The sequence below is a fragment of the Artemia sp. Qi Xiang Cuo genome, chromosome 21 (genome assembly GCF_049724085.1).
Source record: "Artemia sp. Qi Xiang Cuo chromosome 21, ASM4972408v1, whole genome shotgun sequence".
Classification (NCBI taxonomy): Eukaryota; Metazoa; Arthropoda; class Branchiopoda; order Anostraca; family Artemiidae; genus Artemia; species Artemia sp. Qi Xiang Cuo.
This window is the reverse complement of record NC_142814.1, coordinates 4,305,242-4,321,955: the sequence shown is the minus strand read 5'-3', so window position 1 is coordinate 4,321,955 and position 16,714 is coordinate 4,305,242. Positions and strand designations below refer to the sequence as shown.

At 36.1% G+C, this 16,714-nt stretch overlaps 2 protein-coding genes across 2 annotated transcripts in view; one reads left to right on the top strand and one right to left on the bottom strand.

Moving 5' to 3' along the window:
- The window catches only part of LOC148939167 (lachesin-like), a 336,515-nt gene that overhangs the window by 21,319 nt on the left and 298,482 nt on the right, over positions 1-16,714 (bottom strand). Inside the window, exons 5-6 of the mRNA XM_089106648.1 lie at positions 16,316-16,508; positions 13,446-13,574 (exon numbers count right to left, since the gene is read on the bottom strand). Of these exons, the coding sequence (XP_088962774.1) occupies positions 13,446-13,574; positions 16,316-16,508 (322 nt within the window). The remainder of the gene's footprint in view (positions 1-13,445; positions 13,575-16,315; positions 16,509-16,714) is intronic.
- On the top strand, positions 4,252-8,926 carry LOC148939172 (uncharacterized). The gene is made up of 2 exons (XM_089107218.1): positions 4,252-4,284; positions 8,119-8,926. The coding sequence occupies exons 1-2, from the start codon at positions 4,259-4,261 to the stop codon at positions 8,924-8,926; spliced, it is 834 nt and encodes a 277-aa protein (XP_088963344.1). The 5' UTR covers positions 4,252-4,258.

Sequence of the window (16,714 nt, the reverse complement as noted above, 5' to 3'; positions counted from 1 at the left end):
CTGCTGGTGCACTTTTTTTTTCTTTTTCTTTCTTTCTTCTTTTTCTCCTTTTTTTCTCTTCTTTCTCTTTAGTATGTTATTATAAGTGTTAATTTTAAGAGGGTAAATACTTCCGAACAAGCGCTAGCTCATGGAAGGTCATTAGTTTTTTTTTGTGTTGTGTTGTTTTTGGAATAAACCCTTGTCTTATCTTATAAAATACCAAGTGTAATTAGTCTATTTACAAAATGCGTTTTAAGTAGTTTCATAATGCCTTGAGTAAGTAGAACAAGTAAAAAGAGCAATTATAATGTCTAGAGGCCAAATGAAGAACCTAGACCATCAAACGTGCCAAGACCAATCCGATCTGACCGGATCGGACCAATCCGAGCAGCCAAGGTAAAGGGCATTGAAACAAAGCCTGAAATAATGATAAACGAAAATGAAGAAACAAGAAATATACTGTCAGAATAATTACTTCAGCGAAAATCACAACGAGTCAAAAACAAAAGTTAAGAACAAGGAATTATTTGGTTCGAAGATAATCAGCAGCAAGAATTAAAACAAGTCAAAACAAATATGTGGCTACAATACATGCTACAACAAGGAGTAGAACGAATAAGAAACGAAAGTGAAGAACGATGAAATATGCGGTCAAAAGATATTCCACAGCGAGAACAAAGAAATATCCGGTTAGAAGATAAGCGGCAGCGAGAATTACAAGCGAGAAAGCGAGTATGACTGGCCACAAAAACGATCTAAATAGGTCAGGACTTTAATAAAGAATTCGTATTTTTCCAAGGGTGGTTGTAACGAACCTATGGTGACGTCATGGCATCCAGAAAAGGCTCACGTCTGCGACTAGAAGACAAGCGACAATGAGAATCCATATACAGAAACCTGCTGCTTGCCAAGTGCCGTGGCCCGGCGGCGAAGCCAAAAATGTGTCTTGAGAATTGAACGACTCTGTCCTAGACTTTCGTTTGAGTAAAATCTGTTTCTTATTTCATCTTATTAAAAACCCTATTTGTATTTTTGTGTGAAATTTTAAGCCAATAAAAAAGAACCGAAGTGTTTTAGTCACAACATTTATTGCAAGTAAAGTCTCTGAATATATGGTTTAAATACTCTATAAAGGTCCCTTTTCCTTCTTTATTGGGGCGTCAATTCACGAAATGTAGAGCGGGAAAATTTATTTTTCAAAAGCAGGGGACAATTTTGTTGTTATCTCAATCTTTTCAAAGAAAATGCAAAAGGTATTTTTCCAATAAAAATACCAAATAAAGGAATTCCAAAATCTAGGGGGGGGGGGGTAGGATTGGATCACATGGTGTCAAGGGTAGCTCAAATTAGATATCCGGTGTTAAATTAAATTGTAATTTCTGTAATTGCTAAATATTTGAGTTCTATATAAGCACTACCTTTTTAAATTTTTATTTATATGATACTAGCTTAATTTTTGAGAATATATTTTAAGCTTTGTAATCATTTCAAAGAAGTTAAAAGCTATAAAACATGATAGTTGTACAACATTGTAACCTTTATTGAAAATAATATGTTGTCACAAACAAGACTGCGTAGCCAAATGCATATTACACAGCGACTTAATTTAGTGGAATTAGAGTATCTAGGACCCTCTCCAAATTGCATTACTCTAGCTAGAGATAACGGGGTAAGTAATGGCTTTCTTCCAGCAACAACCCTCATACGATTTCTTGGATTCACCCCGCCCCTCTCCCAGAGAAAGAAAAAAAATGGTGGATATCCAAAGTCTTCCATAGATACAAGTTACTGTGAGATATACTTGGATAGCTGGTCCAAAGACCATATCGAGGGGGTGGGGGATTAGGGGGTTTGATCCCCCTGAAATCCTTGTCCGACTAGTAAAAACCTAACAATATAAATAAAACCAAATTTTTGATGCGTTTTTGTACCCCCCCCCCACCCCGAAAAAATTCTTTTGTGAACCCGCCCCGAAAACAAATCCTGGATACGACCCTTAATGGTCCATACCAATTCACAGGGCAGTTGACGGCGGGGGAATTTACCCACATATGAAATAGCGACCTAAGATTCTTGTCACTGAGCCCCTTTCCTTGAACCCCCTCCCCCCAATGGTTGAACATATGTACACCAATGAATAGTGTTGCCTAAAATTAAAAGTAAAAAGTATGAGAAATCAGTTATTTGCAGCTTTATTGTCAGTCTTGGTTTATTTCTTTTCGAAATAAATTGTTCGTTTTCCTTTGTTGTTTTTGTTTTAAACTTTTTTGTTTTCTTTTCGAGTTTGTGAGAAGTTTTTTTTTAATACAAATTCACTTATCTAAATATCTCAGATGCGTATATGTAAGATTTACTGATCTGAATGAATATGAGCATTAGAATAACGTTATTTTTTAAACTAATTTTCAACGATATTCTTTTCCTAATACATCAAGTTCTTTTGTTTTCTGTGTAAAGATTATATTAATAAAACAAAATTTTTCGACGGAAAGTGAGGAGCAACATTAAAACTTAAAACGAACAGAAATTATTACGTATATTAGGGGTTCGCTCCCTAGTCAATGCCTCGCTCTTTACGCTAAAGTTCGAATGTTGTCTCAATTCTATAATATTGACTCCTGAATCACATTGGCCGTTTAATTGGAATAAATAACTTTTTTAAAAGTACGAAAAAGCTTTAGCGTAAAGAGCGAGGTATTGACGAGGGATCGAACCCCCTCATATACATAATAATTTCTGTTCGTTCTAAGTTTTAATATTGCTCCTTACTTTCAGTTGAGAAAACTGTTTTTTTTTATTTAATTTCTGATCGTTTTTAAAATTTTGCTGGGAAGTTCGGCGTCCCCTTCATGGATAATTCTCTTCCCCTATGAAAAATTCCTCCATAGAAAGATCATCCCACGTAACCATTTCCCCCCGACCCCCCCTACCAGATAAAATTCCCCTGAAAACGTCTGTATGCTTCCCAATAACCAATACTATATGTAAACAATGGGCAAAGTTTCATAACTTACAGCCATTATCCCGGGGATTTTTGGGGATTAAGCCATCCTCAAAGACAGAGTTACTAGATTTTTCGACTATGTTTAAGAAGATGGATATCTCAAAATTTTGATCCGGTGATTTTGAGGAAAAAATGAGCGTGGGAGGGGGCCTAGTTGCACTCAAAGTTTTGGTAACTTTTAAAAGAGTACTAGAACTTTCAATTTCCGTTGGAATGAGCCCTCTCGCAACATTCTTGGACCACTGGGTCGGTACGACCACCCCTGGAAAAAAACCCCAAAAAAACAAATGAACACGCATCCGTGATCTGTGTCCTGGCAAAAAATACAGATTCCACATTTTTGCAGATAGCAGCTTGAAACCTCTACAATAGGGTTCTCTAATACGCTGAATCTGATCCCCCCCTGAAATGTTTGCCCAACTCGAAATGTTTGACCCCCCCCCCCTGAAATGTTTGCCCAACTCGTAAAACGTAACAAATATGAATATAAATAGATTTTTGATACGTTTTTTGCCCCCCCCCCCCGAAATAATCCTTTTGCAAACCCCCTCCCCCGAAAAAAATCGTGGATACGGCCCTGTATACAGGTAAGAACAACAATCTCTTTCAAATGAAATTTATAGGCCAGTTCAAGCATGTTATCTGAATGTTTGACTTTTGAAATTCTTAATTTTAACCATATATGTAATATGTAACTATATAATATAGTTACATACGTATATGTAACTATAAAAACATATGTTTTCTGAAAATATGCACTAAAAGAAACAAAGAAATGATATTCAGCAGCTTAATAAAGAGTGAGCGAGAACCAAAGGCACAATCTGCCAGCCTAGAAAGTGGAGGTAGGTGGTGTCCTATCTATGGGCCTTTAACAAAAAGTTTTTTGACCCTTTTCTATGTCCTATTTTTGGCTGGCCAATATTTCTTTTTCAATTAAAAAAAAAAAAAAAAACTTTTTTAAATTGTCAGGTTGTTTCTAGGTCAGGAATTCAGAGGAATGTTTTATTTATGATTTTTAATGAAGGAAAGATTTTGCAAGTTGAATTGATAATTCACCTTGCATAAAGTTATCGAAATAATTTTGCATAAAGTTATCGAACAATTAACCCCTGAATATATAACTAGCTTTGTATATCTTCTGGGTGACAAACTTGAGCAGTAGTTACCTATGATGAAATACATTGATTAAAAATCCACATTGTGACCTGATATAAAAAAGGAGTTTACTAAATTTATAATCATTTAAGTTTCTGACATAGCAGTGTAAACATGTTACAACAACCATTTGCAGTGTGGTAAGTCTTTTTTGTTTTGCTTTAGATTTTGTTTGCCAAACAAAATTTGTATTAACAACAGATAATCCAAGGAAAATATAATCATGAAAAAGTGAAATTAATTGATATTCTTAGTCAAGAATAATTCTAAATCTAGAACAATAGATGGGATAAGTCAGGCACGTCCGCAGAATCTTTCTCGGGGAAGGGGGCTAACAAAAAAAGATTATTTGACTTTAAAAAAGGTACCTAGAAATACATGGAAAATTTTGGATTTTCAGAGGGATGGCCAAAGGTCATTCTCAGTAGCAGTCTCAGGCTTTAATAATCTGGGGGGAGGGCAAGATATACCACAGTATTCCTTATACATAAAACAAAAATTTCAGAACAAGTGGGAGCACAGCTGCCCCCTCCCTGCCCAGGCCTGGAACAGCCACTGGCCATTCCTGTGCATCTTTCTTGGACTAGAATATAAGCGGGGAATTTCCCCATAAATGATACGTTTGTCATGTCCTGCATCATTTTGCTCATGTCTACTTAATTTTTGGAAATGATCAGCGAGTGTTCACTATGAGGAAGTACGTGCATTTTGTGATTGTGAACTTGCATTTTGTGACCTAATTTAAAAAAAATCTTACTTAAATTATAGTCATTTGAGTTTCTGAAATAGAAGTGACATAGAATTGTATCACTTAAATAGTCTCATTCTCATATAGACTTATATAAAATCGGTAGGAATAATTCTAGAGTTAATCTTATGAGGGTGAATTGTTAGGAGGCTAGGCATCTTATTTAAAAAATTTCATTTATGATTTAATGCATCGCTTTACACATCTATATTATTACCAAGAGTAATTATTGACTAAAAATATTACGGCCGGGGTTAACCACACTAAGTTTCAATACCATCACAGCAGTTCTTAATTTAGAATGGTTTTGGAATTTAGTTCCTTTAAGAACAGACTAAAAATGAATTTCATTCCAAAACTTTGTATTTTGTTTACATCAATTAATATATCCTTAAAAGAACTAACATGTTAGCCACAAGCTGTTGTCGAGATACAGCATTTTACAACATATGCTTTGATTGTGCATAGCAGGGGTGGATCTAGAGCAAAATCTTGGAGGGGGGGGGCCATGTGACAAGGGTGCCAATAATTGATCAAATTCACAAATTTATTTGCAATAAAGAGTGAAACACAGAAACAAAAGGAACGAGGGCACCAGAAAAAATATTGGGGGACGGGGTTCCCCCACCCCCTGGATCTTCTGGTACATAGTTCATTTAATTTTTTAAATAGTTTTTATTCAATTGTTTTATTCTTCGTTTAATATTCAGGGCAATCTTAAATATGGCCAGACCTTTTCTCTTAAAGAGAAGGTTTGGCGTCTTTTGGTCTTGTTTTGCCGAAAAGAAGTCAAAATAACCATATTCGAGGGTGTTTACCCCCTCTTTCTTAAACATTGCAAACATCTTAATGCTAATACATCCTAAACCCTAAAATGCAAATTGATTATATGGCTTGAAAACATGATGTCAGGTTCCTGACTAAGCCAATATCTTGTTTTCAATATATATTGCAAGGTTTTTTACCTTTCAATTTTCTATTTGTTTCTATGGAACTTAAGGGATGAATGCGCGCAGGAACTGATTTGGCAGCAAGGTGGGGAAGGGATCAAATCCTAAATGGCATCCCAAACACTGAAAAATTAAAATATTATAGAATAGAGCCAGGGGCGTCGTTTGGGGGTGGCAAGGGGAGGGGGGCATTTGCCCCTCCCTCCAAAAATTTGGATATAAAAATATTATGTATCCCATGCCCTTGGACTATCCAGATATGGACCCCTCTTGCCCCCCAATAAAAATGCTGGAGATTCGCCCCTGAATAGAGCATCCCTTACCTGCTGTTACATTTCAATCAACAACGTTTAGGAGAGGGGCAAAAGAGGGCAGAGAATTTGTCGTTTCTTTTGTTTTGCCAATGAAAATGCCAAAAAGGTTTTCAGTGAAAATACCCCAAAAAGACATTTTCAGTTAAAACACCCGAAAAAGACTTTTCAAAATTTGGGGGGGGGGGGGGTAATTGACACCACTTTTTCACATAAACAGTTTAAACAGCTTGCTCTGTCAGGCTACTGACTGAGCCAACATCTTAACCTCGTTTTTCAATATGTATTGCCAATTTCTTAGTTTGCCATTTTTCAATCTATAGTTGGTGTATTGGAGGGTGTACAATTTTATAGTTAATAGCGAATGCACACACATAAGTGGGAACTGATTTAGGGGTAGGGTAGAAGGAATTATTGGTACGGGTAAGGATTTAGGGTAGCAAATTACATAAAAACAAGATACAGGAAAAACGGCATGAATATAGCCCTCCCGGTTATTAGCCAGACTGAAAAGGTGTTGCACAATTGTGTTGAATGGTCATACCAAAATTTTTGGTGCAACTGAAGTCTTTTGTTTTTACTCTCACCGCACATTGGATACCCTACTTGGTTAATATAGCTTGTAGGTTTAAAATGTTGCCAGATTAAAATAGCTTTACAATCCTCATTCAAGTTTTATTCAGAAATTGGGTGTCTACAAAGAACCTGACAATAGAAAAAGTCATCAGGAAGAAAGCATGTGTTTCATGCCTACTTATTTTATTATTTTATTTTATAAAATATTCTATTTAATTTGACTAATTTTAGTAATTAATTTAATTCAAATAATTATGAATTTAATTTAAACAATTATTTTATTCTATTAAGTTATAAACAATATATTATTATGAACAATAAAATTAAATAATAATTTTAAATAATTTTATTTTATTCTATTTAAGAAGTCGCGTGTTTACTATCGTCAAAAGTTACTCTTTACTAGCTAATCACTATCATGCTGCTTTGCCCTCATTGCTGCTTTGTGAATCTGACCATGTCATTTTAATCCATACAAGCAAAGAGGGGGGTTCTACACTGTCCCTCCCTGATTATAACTTAGCTATAAATTTAGTTGCGGTTTTAGAAGGAGGGAACAGCCGTGATATTAAGAATATTTTCTAAAATTATCAAAAACAAGATAAACCTTTTTGTTTTGGGCGGCAGGCCAAGTCATTAATGAAAGTAAGAAACTCATTACAAAAGTAACAAGGATAGTGAAAATCAAATCTTATTACTTTTTTAACTTTCTGTCGAAATTGTTTTCAAGTAACCTAATAATTCCTTAAGTGGAAACTTTGGTTCGTTTAAACTCGTTGAATTACTCAATAGAAATAAAATTCTTAATGAAAAGCAGTTCAGTTTGCAGTTAACCTTTTTCTGATACTGCTAGATCCAAAAATGACATGGGTGAAAACCAGCAAAATCAGCCGTTTTCACTATATTCAGTTTTGACTCAGTTATTAAATTTTTTTTACCGTTCTATTTTTACGATTCAACTTGGCAAAACCGCCACATTTTTGGCAAAACTGCCACCCGAATTGAATATATCATCCGCGTATGATATTAACGAACCGTCGATACATCTCAGGACACAAGTAAAATGCAATAATTATTTAAGTGTGTGTGTTTGTGTATGTTTTTTTTGGTGGTTTTCATTTTTGGCGGTTTAGTGCCACAATTGTGGCACCAAAAAAAAAATATTAGAAAATAGTAGTTTTTAGTCACAATAAGATGTGTCAAGGAGCGATTTTTTTTTATTGTATGTCATTGGTACGCTAAAGAAATCGCAAAAATGAAGAAATTGCATCTATATTGTTTTTACTTCTGAGCATATACACTAAACTTTGGCAATTTATTTTCTACTCTCAAATGAAAAAAAATTCTACATGCATTTATATAATTCTTAACACTTTCATTTTCTTCCAGGGTTTTTGTTTTGGCAACAATGACCATCTCATTTGTTGCACCTCATCCTGAAGAATCCTATGGTTATGACGAAGACCATCATGATGAGTATTACCCGGAAGATGACTATGTTGAGGTGCACTATAGGCCAAGACCAAAAACAGAATACGAGCAGCTAGCCCTACCGATGAAAAATTATTATGAAATGGACGACCCTGATCCATTGTCTGCCCTTCAACTACCCGAAAATGTTGGCATATCGATGAAAGAAATTCTAGTTTTTCACAGATTAAGAGCTCTTCGTGAGGAAACCAGAGAGTTCCGTAGAAAACTTGGGGCCATTCTACAAAAATTGGATAATAAACTTGCTTTAGTGCAAAGTAAAGTTGATGTAATTGAAGGATTTAAGGAAGACGTAAATCGTCAAATTGGTTACCTCATCAGCCTGCTTTACGGACAGAAGGACTTGAGTCATAAAATTCTTTATGCTGTATCTGCTGCAACAGCAAAAATCTCTGCACCACCACAGCCATCCCAACCGGTGAATACCCGTCCACCCCAGCCCCCAGCAGCTGCTGCAGTCTCCCGTCAAGCAGCTCCTGCTCTGCGTCAGCTAGCTTCATCTCAAGCACCCGCATTACCGTCTCCTAGACCTTCCACTCCAACTGGACAAGCAGCTGCTACACCCTCTGCGGCACCTTCACCGCTGCAAGCTTTGAGTGCAGTAAGATCACAACTGCAGAGACTCCCCTTACCAAGAGTGACGAGGGAAGAAGATGAATCTGAGTTAGATATATTATATAAGAAATATATAAATAGTCTGAGTTAGACAATTGGTATTTTTATATATTCTATTTATTCTATTTAATACAATATTTATTTCAGCGTATGGAGTTACTTTCTCTTTGCAGTTTGCACAATTATACAGTACTTGTCTCATTAGCAGCGCATCTTTGATAGCTTTGAAAAAGCTTAATTTATGCAAAGTTTGAAAAGGAATAATGTAGAAAATAAATAATAAATAAATAATTAAGTCATAGAAAATAAATAAATAATTAAGCCATAAGATATAATAATAATAACACATAGTAATTATAAATGATACAATACAAGTATAGCATAACTTAGATACATGAAATAATTAACAGAAAATTACATTGAAAAGGAAACAAAATACCAATTCAGCTTTCGTACATGTTTTATAAGGGCCTGTTACAGATATCAACTATTGTTTGAATACAAGGATGATGATGCTTCTAGGTTATGCCTGTGAAACCAGGTTAATTTAATAGTCCATTTTTGCTAATTTATTATATATAGCACGCATGCCATATTGGTTTATCATTAAGAGTTATATTGACAAGATAATGCGGATTAATAAGCTTTATTGAGGGGCTTAAGGGGGGATGGGACTTCCCCTATGTTTTCAGACGATTGGTAACAAAAACTGAGTCGTTAAAATAGTGGTGCAAAGCGTCTTTATTATACCGGATGAATGTTTATACTAGGTAAATGGACTGACGGAAATAAATGACGTAAAATTGACGGAAGAAAACTGACGGAAAATTGACGGTAAAAAATAATCCTCCGAATCAGTCGGTATAAATGACCAGTAAGTCGGTAAAATACTTTGCCCCCCCCCCCCTCCCCCCGAACATTCTGGCAAGTGACGCCTCTGGGTGCCTTTGAATATTGTTCTAAGATCAGTTTTTATTACTGATGTCAAAAAGCTATCAATAATTTGCAAGCGATAAAGTAATTTTTTGTTTGCAAGGGAATGCTAGCTATTAAGTCAAAGCTCATAAAAAATCACTGCACCACATTCAATCACAAATAGACAATATTTTTGAGCTGATCAATGAGGAGATTTTAGTTGGCGACGTGCTCATATAATATCAGATCTTCCGTAGCTGTTCAGAAAACATCTAACCATTAATTTACATTACTGTTGTGTTGAGGAAATTGACTAGTTGTCCAATGAAAGTTGAGTTGACCCAATTGAGTGAATCACTTTTGCAAAGCAGCCTAATTTAGCAACAAATTTGCCATAATAAGCAGGTCTTGCTTTTCTTAAGTTGACTCAATTGAGTAAATCACTTTTGAAAAGCAGCTGAATTTAGCAACTAATTTGCCATAATAAGCAGGTCTTGCTTTTCTTAAGTTGACTCAATTGAGTAAATCACTTTTGAAAAGCAGCTGAATTTAGCAACTAATTTGCCATAATAAGCAGGTCTTGCTTTTCTTAAGTTGACTCAATTGAGTAAATCACTTTTGCAAAGCAGCCTAATTTAGCAACAAATTTGCCATGACAAGCGGGTGTAGCTCTTTTTGATACTCGAGTTATATTCATTATATATGAATGTAACGAGCCAAATTTGGCCAAATTCATTACTTATGAAATATATTATATTCATTACTATATATTCATTATATATTCATTACTTATAATATATTCATTACTTATGAAAAATAACAAACGTTATTTTTTTTTTCTAAAAGTTGGAAAAATTGATTCAAAGATTATGGCTAGAAACCTATTAATTTAATTTTAGTATTAAAATAAAATACAAATGGTCAAACAGCTTACTGTTTGAAACACAGGCAGTCAGACGGGTACCCAGAACAATCCACAGACAGTTTCTTTGAAAAACATTTAATAGATCCTCCTCCATCTTTTGGCGCGCCAGCGCTCTGGATCCAGGGGCGAATCTCCCGCATTTTTATTGGGTTGGCAAGAAGGGTTCAAATCTGGATAGTCACAGGGAATGGGATGTTTAATATTTTTTCTCCACATTATTGGGAGGAGCCATTTCTCCCCACCCCCACCCCTTGCCACACCCAAACAACGCCCCTGTTTGGATCCATGCTTGACCTATGTAGATGTAGATCTACTGACCTCATCACTGTAGATTCTAATTTTTCCAATCTTTGTTCGTAGGTTTATCTATCTATTCTACCAAACTTTTTTCGCGTATAGGCGTCTCCCCCCTCCATAATCCCCTTGGGTAATTTCGGATGCTCATTAGAAAGGAGATTGAAGGTTCCACTCACCTGTTTAAGTCAGAGTCAATGCTGTACCTTTGCCATTAAAGAGCCTCAAGGATTCAATATATTAATATTTATTTGTTTATTTTTCCCAGAGTCAGTTCGTATGGAACAGATGGTTGCATAGGGTTTGGAAAGGGCTCATTTGATTGCAAGTTAAAAGTTCTATTGCCCTTTTCAATATCCAAAAGTGACTGGAGAGCAACAAGCCACCCCCACACCGTTTGTTCCCCAAATGCATCCAATCAGAATTTTAAGATAGCCATTTTTTTCTAAATAACCGAATATACCATGCCTCCGGGTTTGAAAACCCCCTTCTAGCCCCCCAGGCATGGACTATAAGCTATGCAAGTTCCCATTATTAAAAAATGAGGTGGTCGATAAACTTTGAGGAATGGCGGATATGAGGTATGAGGTTGATATGAGGAATGGTGGTCGAATAAACTTTGGAGACAGCTCATGTGATTGAAAATCGAAAGTTCCAGTGCCCTTTGGAAGATTTAGCTTGCTTTTCAACCACTTGCTACCAAATGAGTTGTTACTGACTCCAGTGTTTGAAAAAGTTTCTTATTCCATTTCAGCTGTTGTTTTTAAAGAATTGTTACAAAAAGTCCAACTTTAGTATTAAGAGTGTGGTTTTGAGGAGGGGTAGCCCCCTCGTATATGGAATGCTTTCTATTTATATTAGTGTTTAATGTTACTCCCTGCTTTCTGTTGAAAAAAACTTTTTTTTATTTAATTTCTCTCGTTTTCCAAAACATGCCTAGGCTTAACCAAGATATGATGTGGGCTACCAGCCCAATAAACGCTACCTAAACAGTAAATATCAAAGTTATCAAACCAGTCCATCTAAACAATATGTATATTAAAGTATATTCCAGACATTTGCAGATGAGAGCTTTAAACCTCTACAATTATCTGATTGTTTTGTTGTTAGCGAGGATAGTAGATGCCTCAAAAGATGAATTTTAATGCCAAAACGTCCCAACTGTCATTAAACTTCATGTAAATACAAAATTAGAGGGGGAAGTAGAAACTGATATTTAATCCTTTTTGATTTCTGAGAATATTTCTAGTCTACACTGTTATTTTGAAAGTAAAGGGGAACCCTAAACCACAAAATGAGTAGAATTTATTCCGTATGAAAGGAGGCCTCCTCTTCCTCATCCTCACCTCCACCTCATGGTTGCAGAAACTTGGGATGTTGCTCGTTCAATCACAAGTGAGGATTTCTAGTCCTTTTTAGCGACAAAGAGTCAAACTTTAGCGTAAAGAGCGAGGTGTTGAGGAGGGGGCAACCAGCTTCGTATATAAAATAATTTCTGTTTGTTTAAAGTTTCAATGTTGCTCCTTACTTTCAGTTGAAAAACTTTTTTTAATTTATTTTCTGATGGTTTCTTAAACAATGCCAAGAAATCCGAAAAAATCTCCATGGAAAAATCCCCTAGACAATTCACTCACGGTGAAAACGTACTTTGGACAATTACCTTTAACATCTCCACACGAAAAATTCAGTCAAAGAGAAAAATAAGACAAAAAAAAAGAATTTCATATAGGAATTCTGGCAAATTCAAACCAGTGTAAAATTTCCCCTGAAAAGCTCACCCCCCAGAAAATTCCCTCCTCATAGAAAACTTTCCCAGGTAAAATCCCCCCAGGAGTAAATTCACCACACTTTCCCCTACGTAAACAAACAACATAAACAGACCTATTCCCAGGGGCCGTGGAGGGTCATGTTATCTCCAAAGGCATAGTTCTTGGACCTTTCAACTATTTTGAACAAAGTGGCTATCTCAAAATTTTGATCGGACGGTTTTAGGAAAAAAGAGGTGTGGGAGGGGGCTAGTTGTCCTCCAATCTGGTAGGCACCAGAACTTATAATTTCCATTCGAATGAGTCCTCTCTCGATGTTCTAGGTCCGGTTATTTCTAGGTCCCTGTAAAAAAAAAAGAAAAAAAAAACATGCATCCGTGAGCATACTTTTGGCAAAAAATACAAAATCCCACATTCTGCAGAGATAGGAGCTTGAAACCTCTAAAGTAAAATTCTCTGATACGCTCAATCTGGTGGAGTGATTTTCATTAAGATTCTTGGCGTTTTAAGGGGAGTTTCCCCCTTTCTCAAACAAGAAAATTTTGTAGAAAGGTGAAAAAGCATAGTAGAAAAAAAAGCCGCTTTACTCTATTTTTCACTGTCTTAATTAAACGTTTCATCCTTTATTTATCTATTTTAATTTATTTATTGAACAAAATGCAGCGTGTTGTACGTATATTTTAGCTAAAATAAACTAATAATATACTTACAATGAGTCGTCACTGTGAAACGTTTTACAGCATCCGGTGCAACACCATTGGTTGAAGTGCACATATATATTCCCATATCCAGACGACTAACCTTTGTTAGATGTAACACTTCGCCATCTATTCTTTGATCTATTAATAGAAGTCGAGTGATTGACAACAAAGATTCATAAATTATAACTAGTAAATAATATTTTGTTGAAATATACTATGAAAAAGAACTTGCATGGAGTACAGAGAAATTGAGATAATCGCTTATTCCGAGTTAATCTTAAGGATCTTTCGGTATGTTTTGAAGTATGTATCATCACCTTACAGGGGCGGATCCAGGTTTTACGGGTATATGTCCTTTCCCCCTGAGAAGGTCAAAATTTGCACTAATCACAGGATCAGAGAAAATACCGATGAGGGAGCAAAATTTATATTGGTGCTCCCCCATCCCCAAAACATTAATTTTGTATTCGACCTTGTCACCCAGGAGGGGCATGATGTTGGCGTCTTAATTTTTCACTTTTTTTATTTTTTGTTTTAGATGGCAAAATGTTTCAAGTCGAGAATTTTTGAAAGATGTCTTTAGAGAGGTTTCCGAAATACTACTTTGTGAATGAGGTTTTCAAAACTGTTTGAAATTCAGGTCCTTTTTGTTATTTTAACTAAAATCTAGTAGTAGGAAATCTTTCCATTAAACATGTGGATATGAGACCCTCGTTAGAATGAATGTTCTCCCATAGTAATGATGGCTGGGTTGGAGATGACAAGAATTCATGACGGTGAATGGTATTTTCTAGATGGTGCTCATTAAGAAGCCACCGATGAGCTCTAATATCTGGGATCTCCAATAGATATGATAGGTAGTTACAATGCAGAAGTTTCGAGAAGAAAACATTCTGCATCTGTAGCCTTTGTGCTTGTGCAACTGAGGGAGAACCTATATCGACAAAGAGATGTGTAGGCAAGAAATTTTGAAAACAAAGGCATATGCGGCAGTCGTTCGCTCCGCACGTCTATGCGATTGCAAGATGTGAACAAGTGATTAGTGGATGTCCAGAAATGATGACCGGAAATGACGGATGACAGAAGTGTTTTAGATCACTCTCGTCTTAGACAGATCCTTGGATACAGTCAGTAACGCTGAAATTTAAATTCGCTTCCGGCAAAGATTTGACACTTGTAAACCACAATTCATATAATTATCCAGTATGATCATTCTCTATCTCACCCATTATAAAAACCCGGACCGGGGTGCCAGTGCTCCGGAGAACGTTTTTGCAGATATAAACATAAGCGAAGTCGGATCTTTTCACGGGTAGACAAGTCAGACTGTGATCTAATCGGAAACAAGTGGAAACCCACTATCACGAATAATGCCCTTTGTTGGAAACAATCGGAAACAGACTAACCCGCATTCCCGCTAATGCAGAAATAAGTGGGAGGAGCTTTTTGTTCGCACCGAGAACGAAGACCAGAAATGATCTGCGATAAGCTTACTGGATAATTATATGAACTGTGTTGTAAACCAATAAAAAAATGAACAATGTCGCCTAACCTGATTTAGTTATGTGCGTGAGACGCCAAATAGTATCCCCACCAAACAAGCGTTGAATTAAAAACAAGAAACTGATTCTTGGAAAGAAGAAGCGAGGGCAAGTACAACTCAAAATTTCTACCAAATTTTACTTTTGGTATTCAACCTAAGCAAGATTATTTATTCACCATGAGCCTTACTCCCAGCATAAATGCTTATAGAACGTCCAGATTTGTTAGTCAATATGTCGATACGCTGACAATTTAATCTTTCAATATTAAATCGTTCTAGATCACAATAAATCTGATATTGCTAGTATAAAATAACAAAATACAAATAAATAAAAGTTTATATAGATAAATAGGTAAGATTGTTCTAAGATCAAAAAATTAACACTTTCATCCAAGAAAAAGAAGAAATTAGTCATAGATATTCATTTTACCCCTTAATAAATTTTATTCTGGCTTTTGTCATTCCCCCCCCCCCCCCCAAAGGAAAATCTATGTAAATGCCTGTGCGAATCTACTAAGATTATTAGTAAAACTGTAAGGAATTAATAGACGATTCTGCTTTCAACAAAACTGCTTTATTTACCAATTTTTTTCTTCTTCATGTGTTCACACTTTTTACTTAGCAATGATTTTTTCAATTGCAAGTAATGACTATATGATTCTGCTTTCAACAAAACTGCTCTACGTATTAATTTTTTTTCTTCTTCAAATGTTCCCACTTTTTACTTAGCCATAGTTTTTAATGGCAAGGAATGAGTAGACGATTCTGTTTACAACAAAATTGCTTTACTTTCTAATTTTTTCTTCTTAATATGTTCACACTTTTTACTTAACCTTAATTTTTTAACCAATTATAATATTACCATAAGTTTAGAAGGATTTCACGCCAGTTACTTTCCTGCTATCCTAGTTACTTTCCTTTCCCGTTCTTCTATGTCTGTTCACATACTTACTACATGACAAGTGAGTGTGCCACGCTAAGGCCGCGTTTTCATTTGGCGTTTAACAGACAAATAGGAAAAGTAGCAAAAGGTAAAGAATGCGGCATTGGACTTTACAGTCCTTACCGGTGGTGCTGATCTCCGTTTCTTGGCCCTTCAGCCAGGAGGTGCAATGGGGGGATCGGGGCCCACCATCCTGTGCTTTCACCCACACTTCCTGTTTACCTTCCCCAGATTTCTCCGGGTACCCATTTAGAGCTGGGTCGAAACTGGCTGAGTCACACCACGGACCCTTGCCCCAAACCAAATAATTGGGTTCACTAGGATTCAAACCCTCGCCCTCTCGGACAAAGAATCCTAAATACAGCACAAAAGATTGAAAAAAAATCTTCTTACAGCGTGTCCTTTGGCCATTTGGACTTCGAAGAACGATATCTCCTCCATCAGTTCGATGCCATTTAACAGTTGGCTGGGGATAGCCTCTTGCTCTACAGACAAGTTTCACTGATCCACCTTCTGGCACCAGAACATCTGTTGGGCTGTCTCTTTCAATTATTTCTGGAGGGACTACCACAGTGAGATATGCAACCTAAAAAAACCGCCATCTAAATTTTTCATCTAACCGCCATCTAAAATTTTCAATAATTTCTGGAGGGACTACCACAGTGAGATACGCAACCTAAAAAAACGCCATCTAGCAAAGAAGTTCCAATCTTTTAAAAGCTTCTGAATGAGACTGTCCCTTAAAAAAAGAATTCTTCTACCAACATATGTTGGCTTATCCAGCCTTCGGTT

What these genes read in the sequence shown, in the direction of transcription:
- LOC148939172 (XM_089107218.1), top strand. Translation starts at nt 4,259, where the DNA reads ATGTTACAACAACCATTTGCAGTGTG. An exon ending in CAACAACCATTTGCAGTGTG is followed by an intron (nt 4,285 to 8,118) that starts GTAAGTCTTTTT and finishes ATTTTCTTCCAG; the next exon opens with GGTTTTTGTTTTGGCAACAA.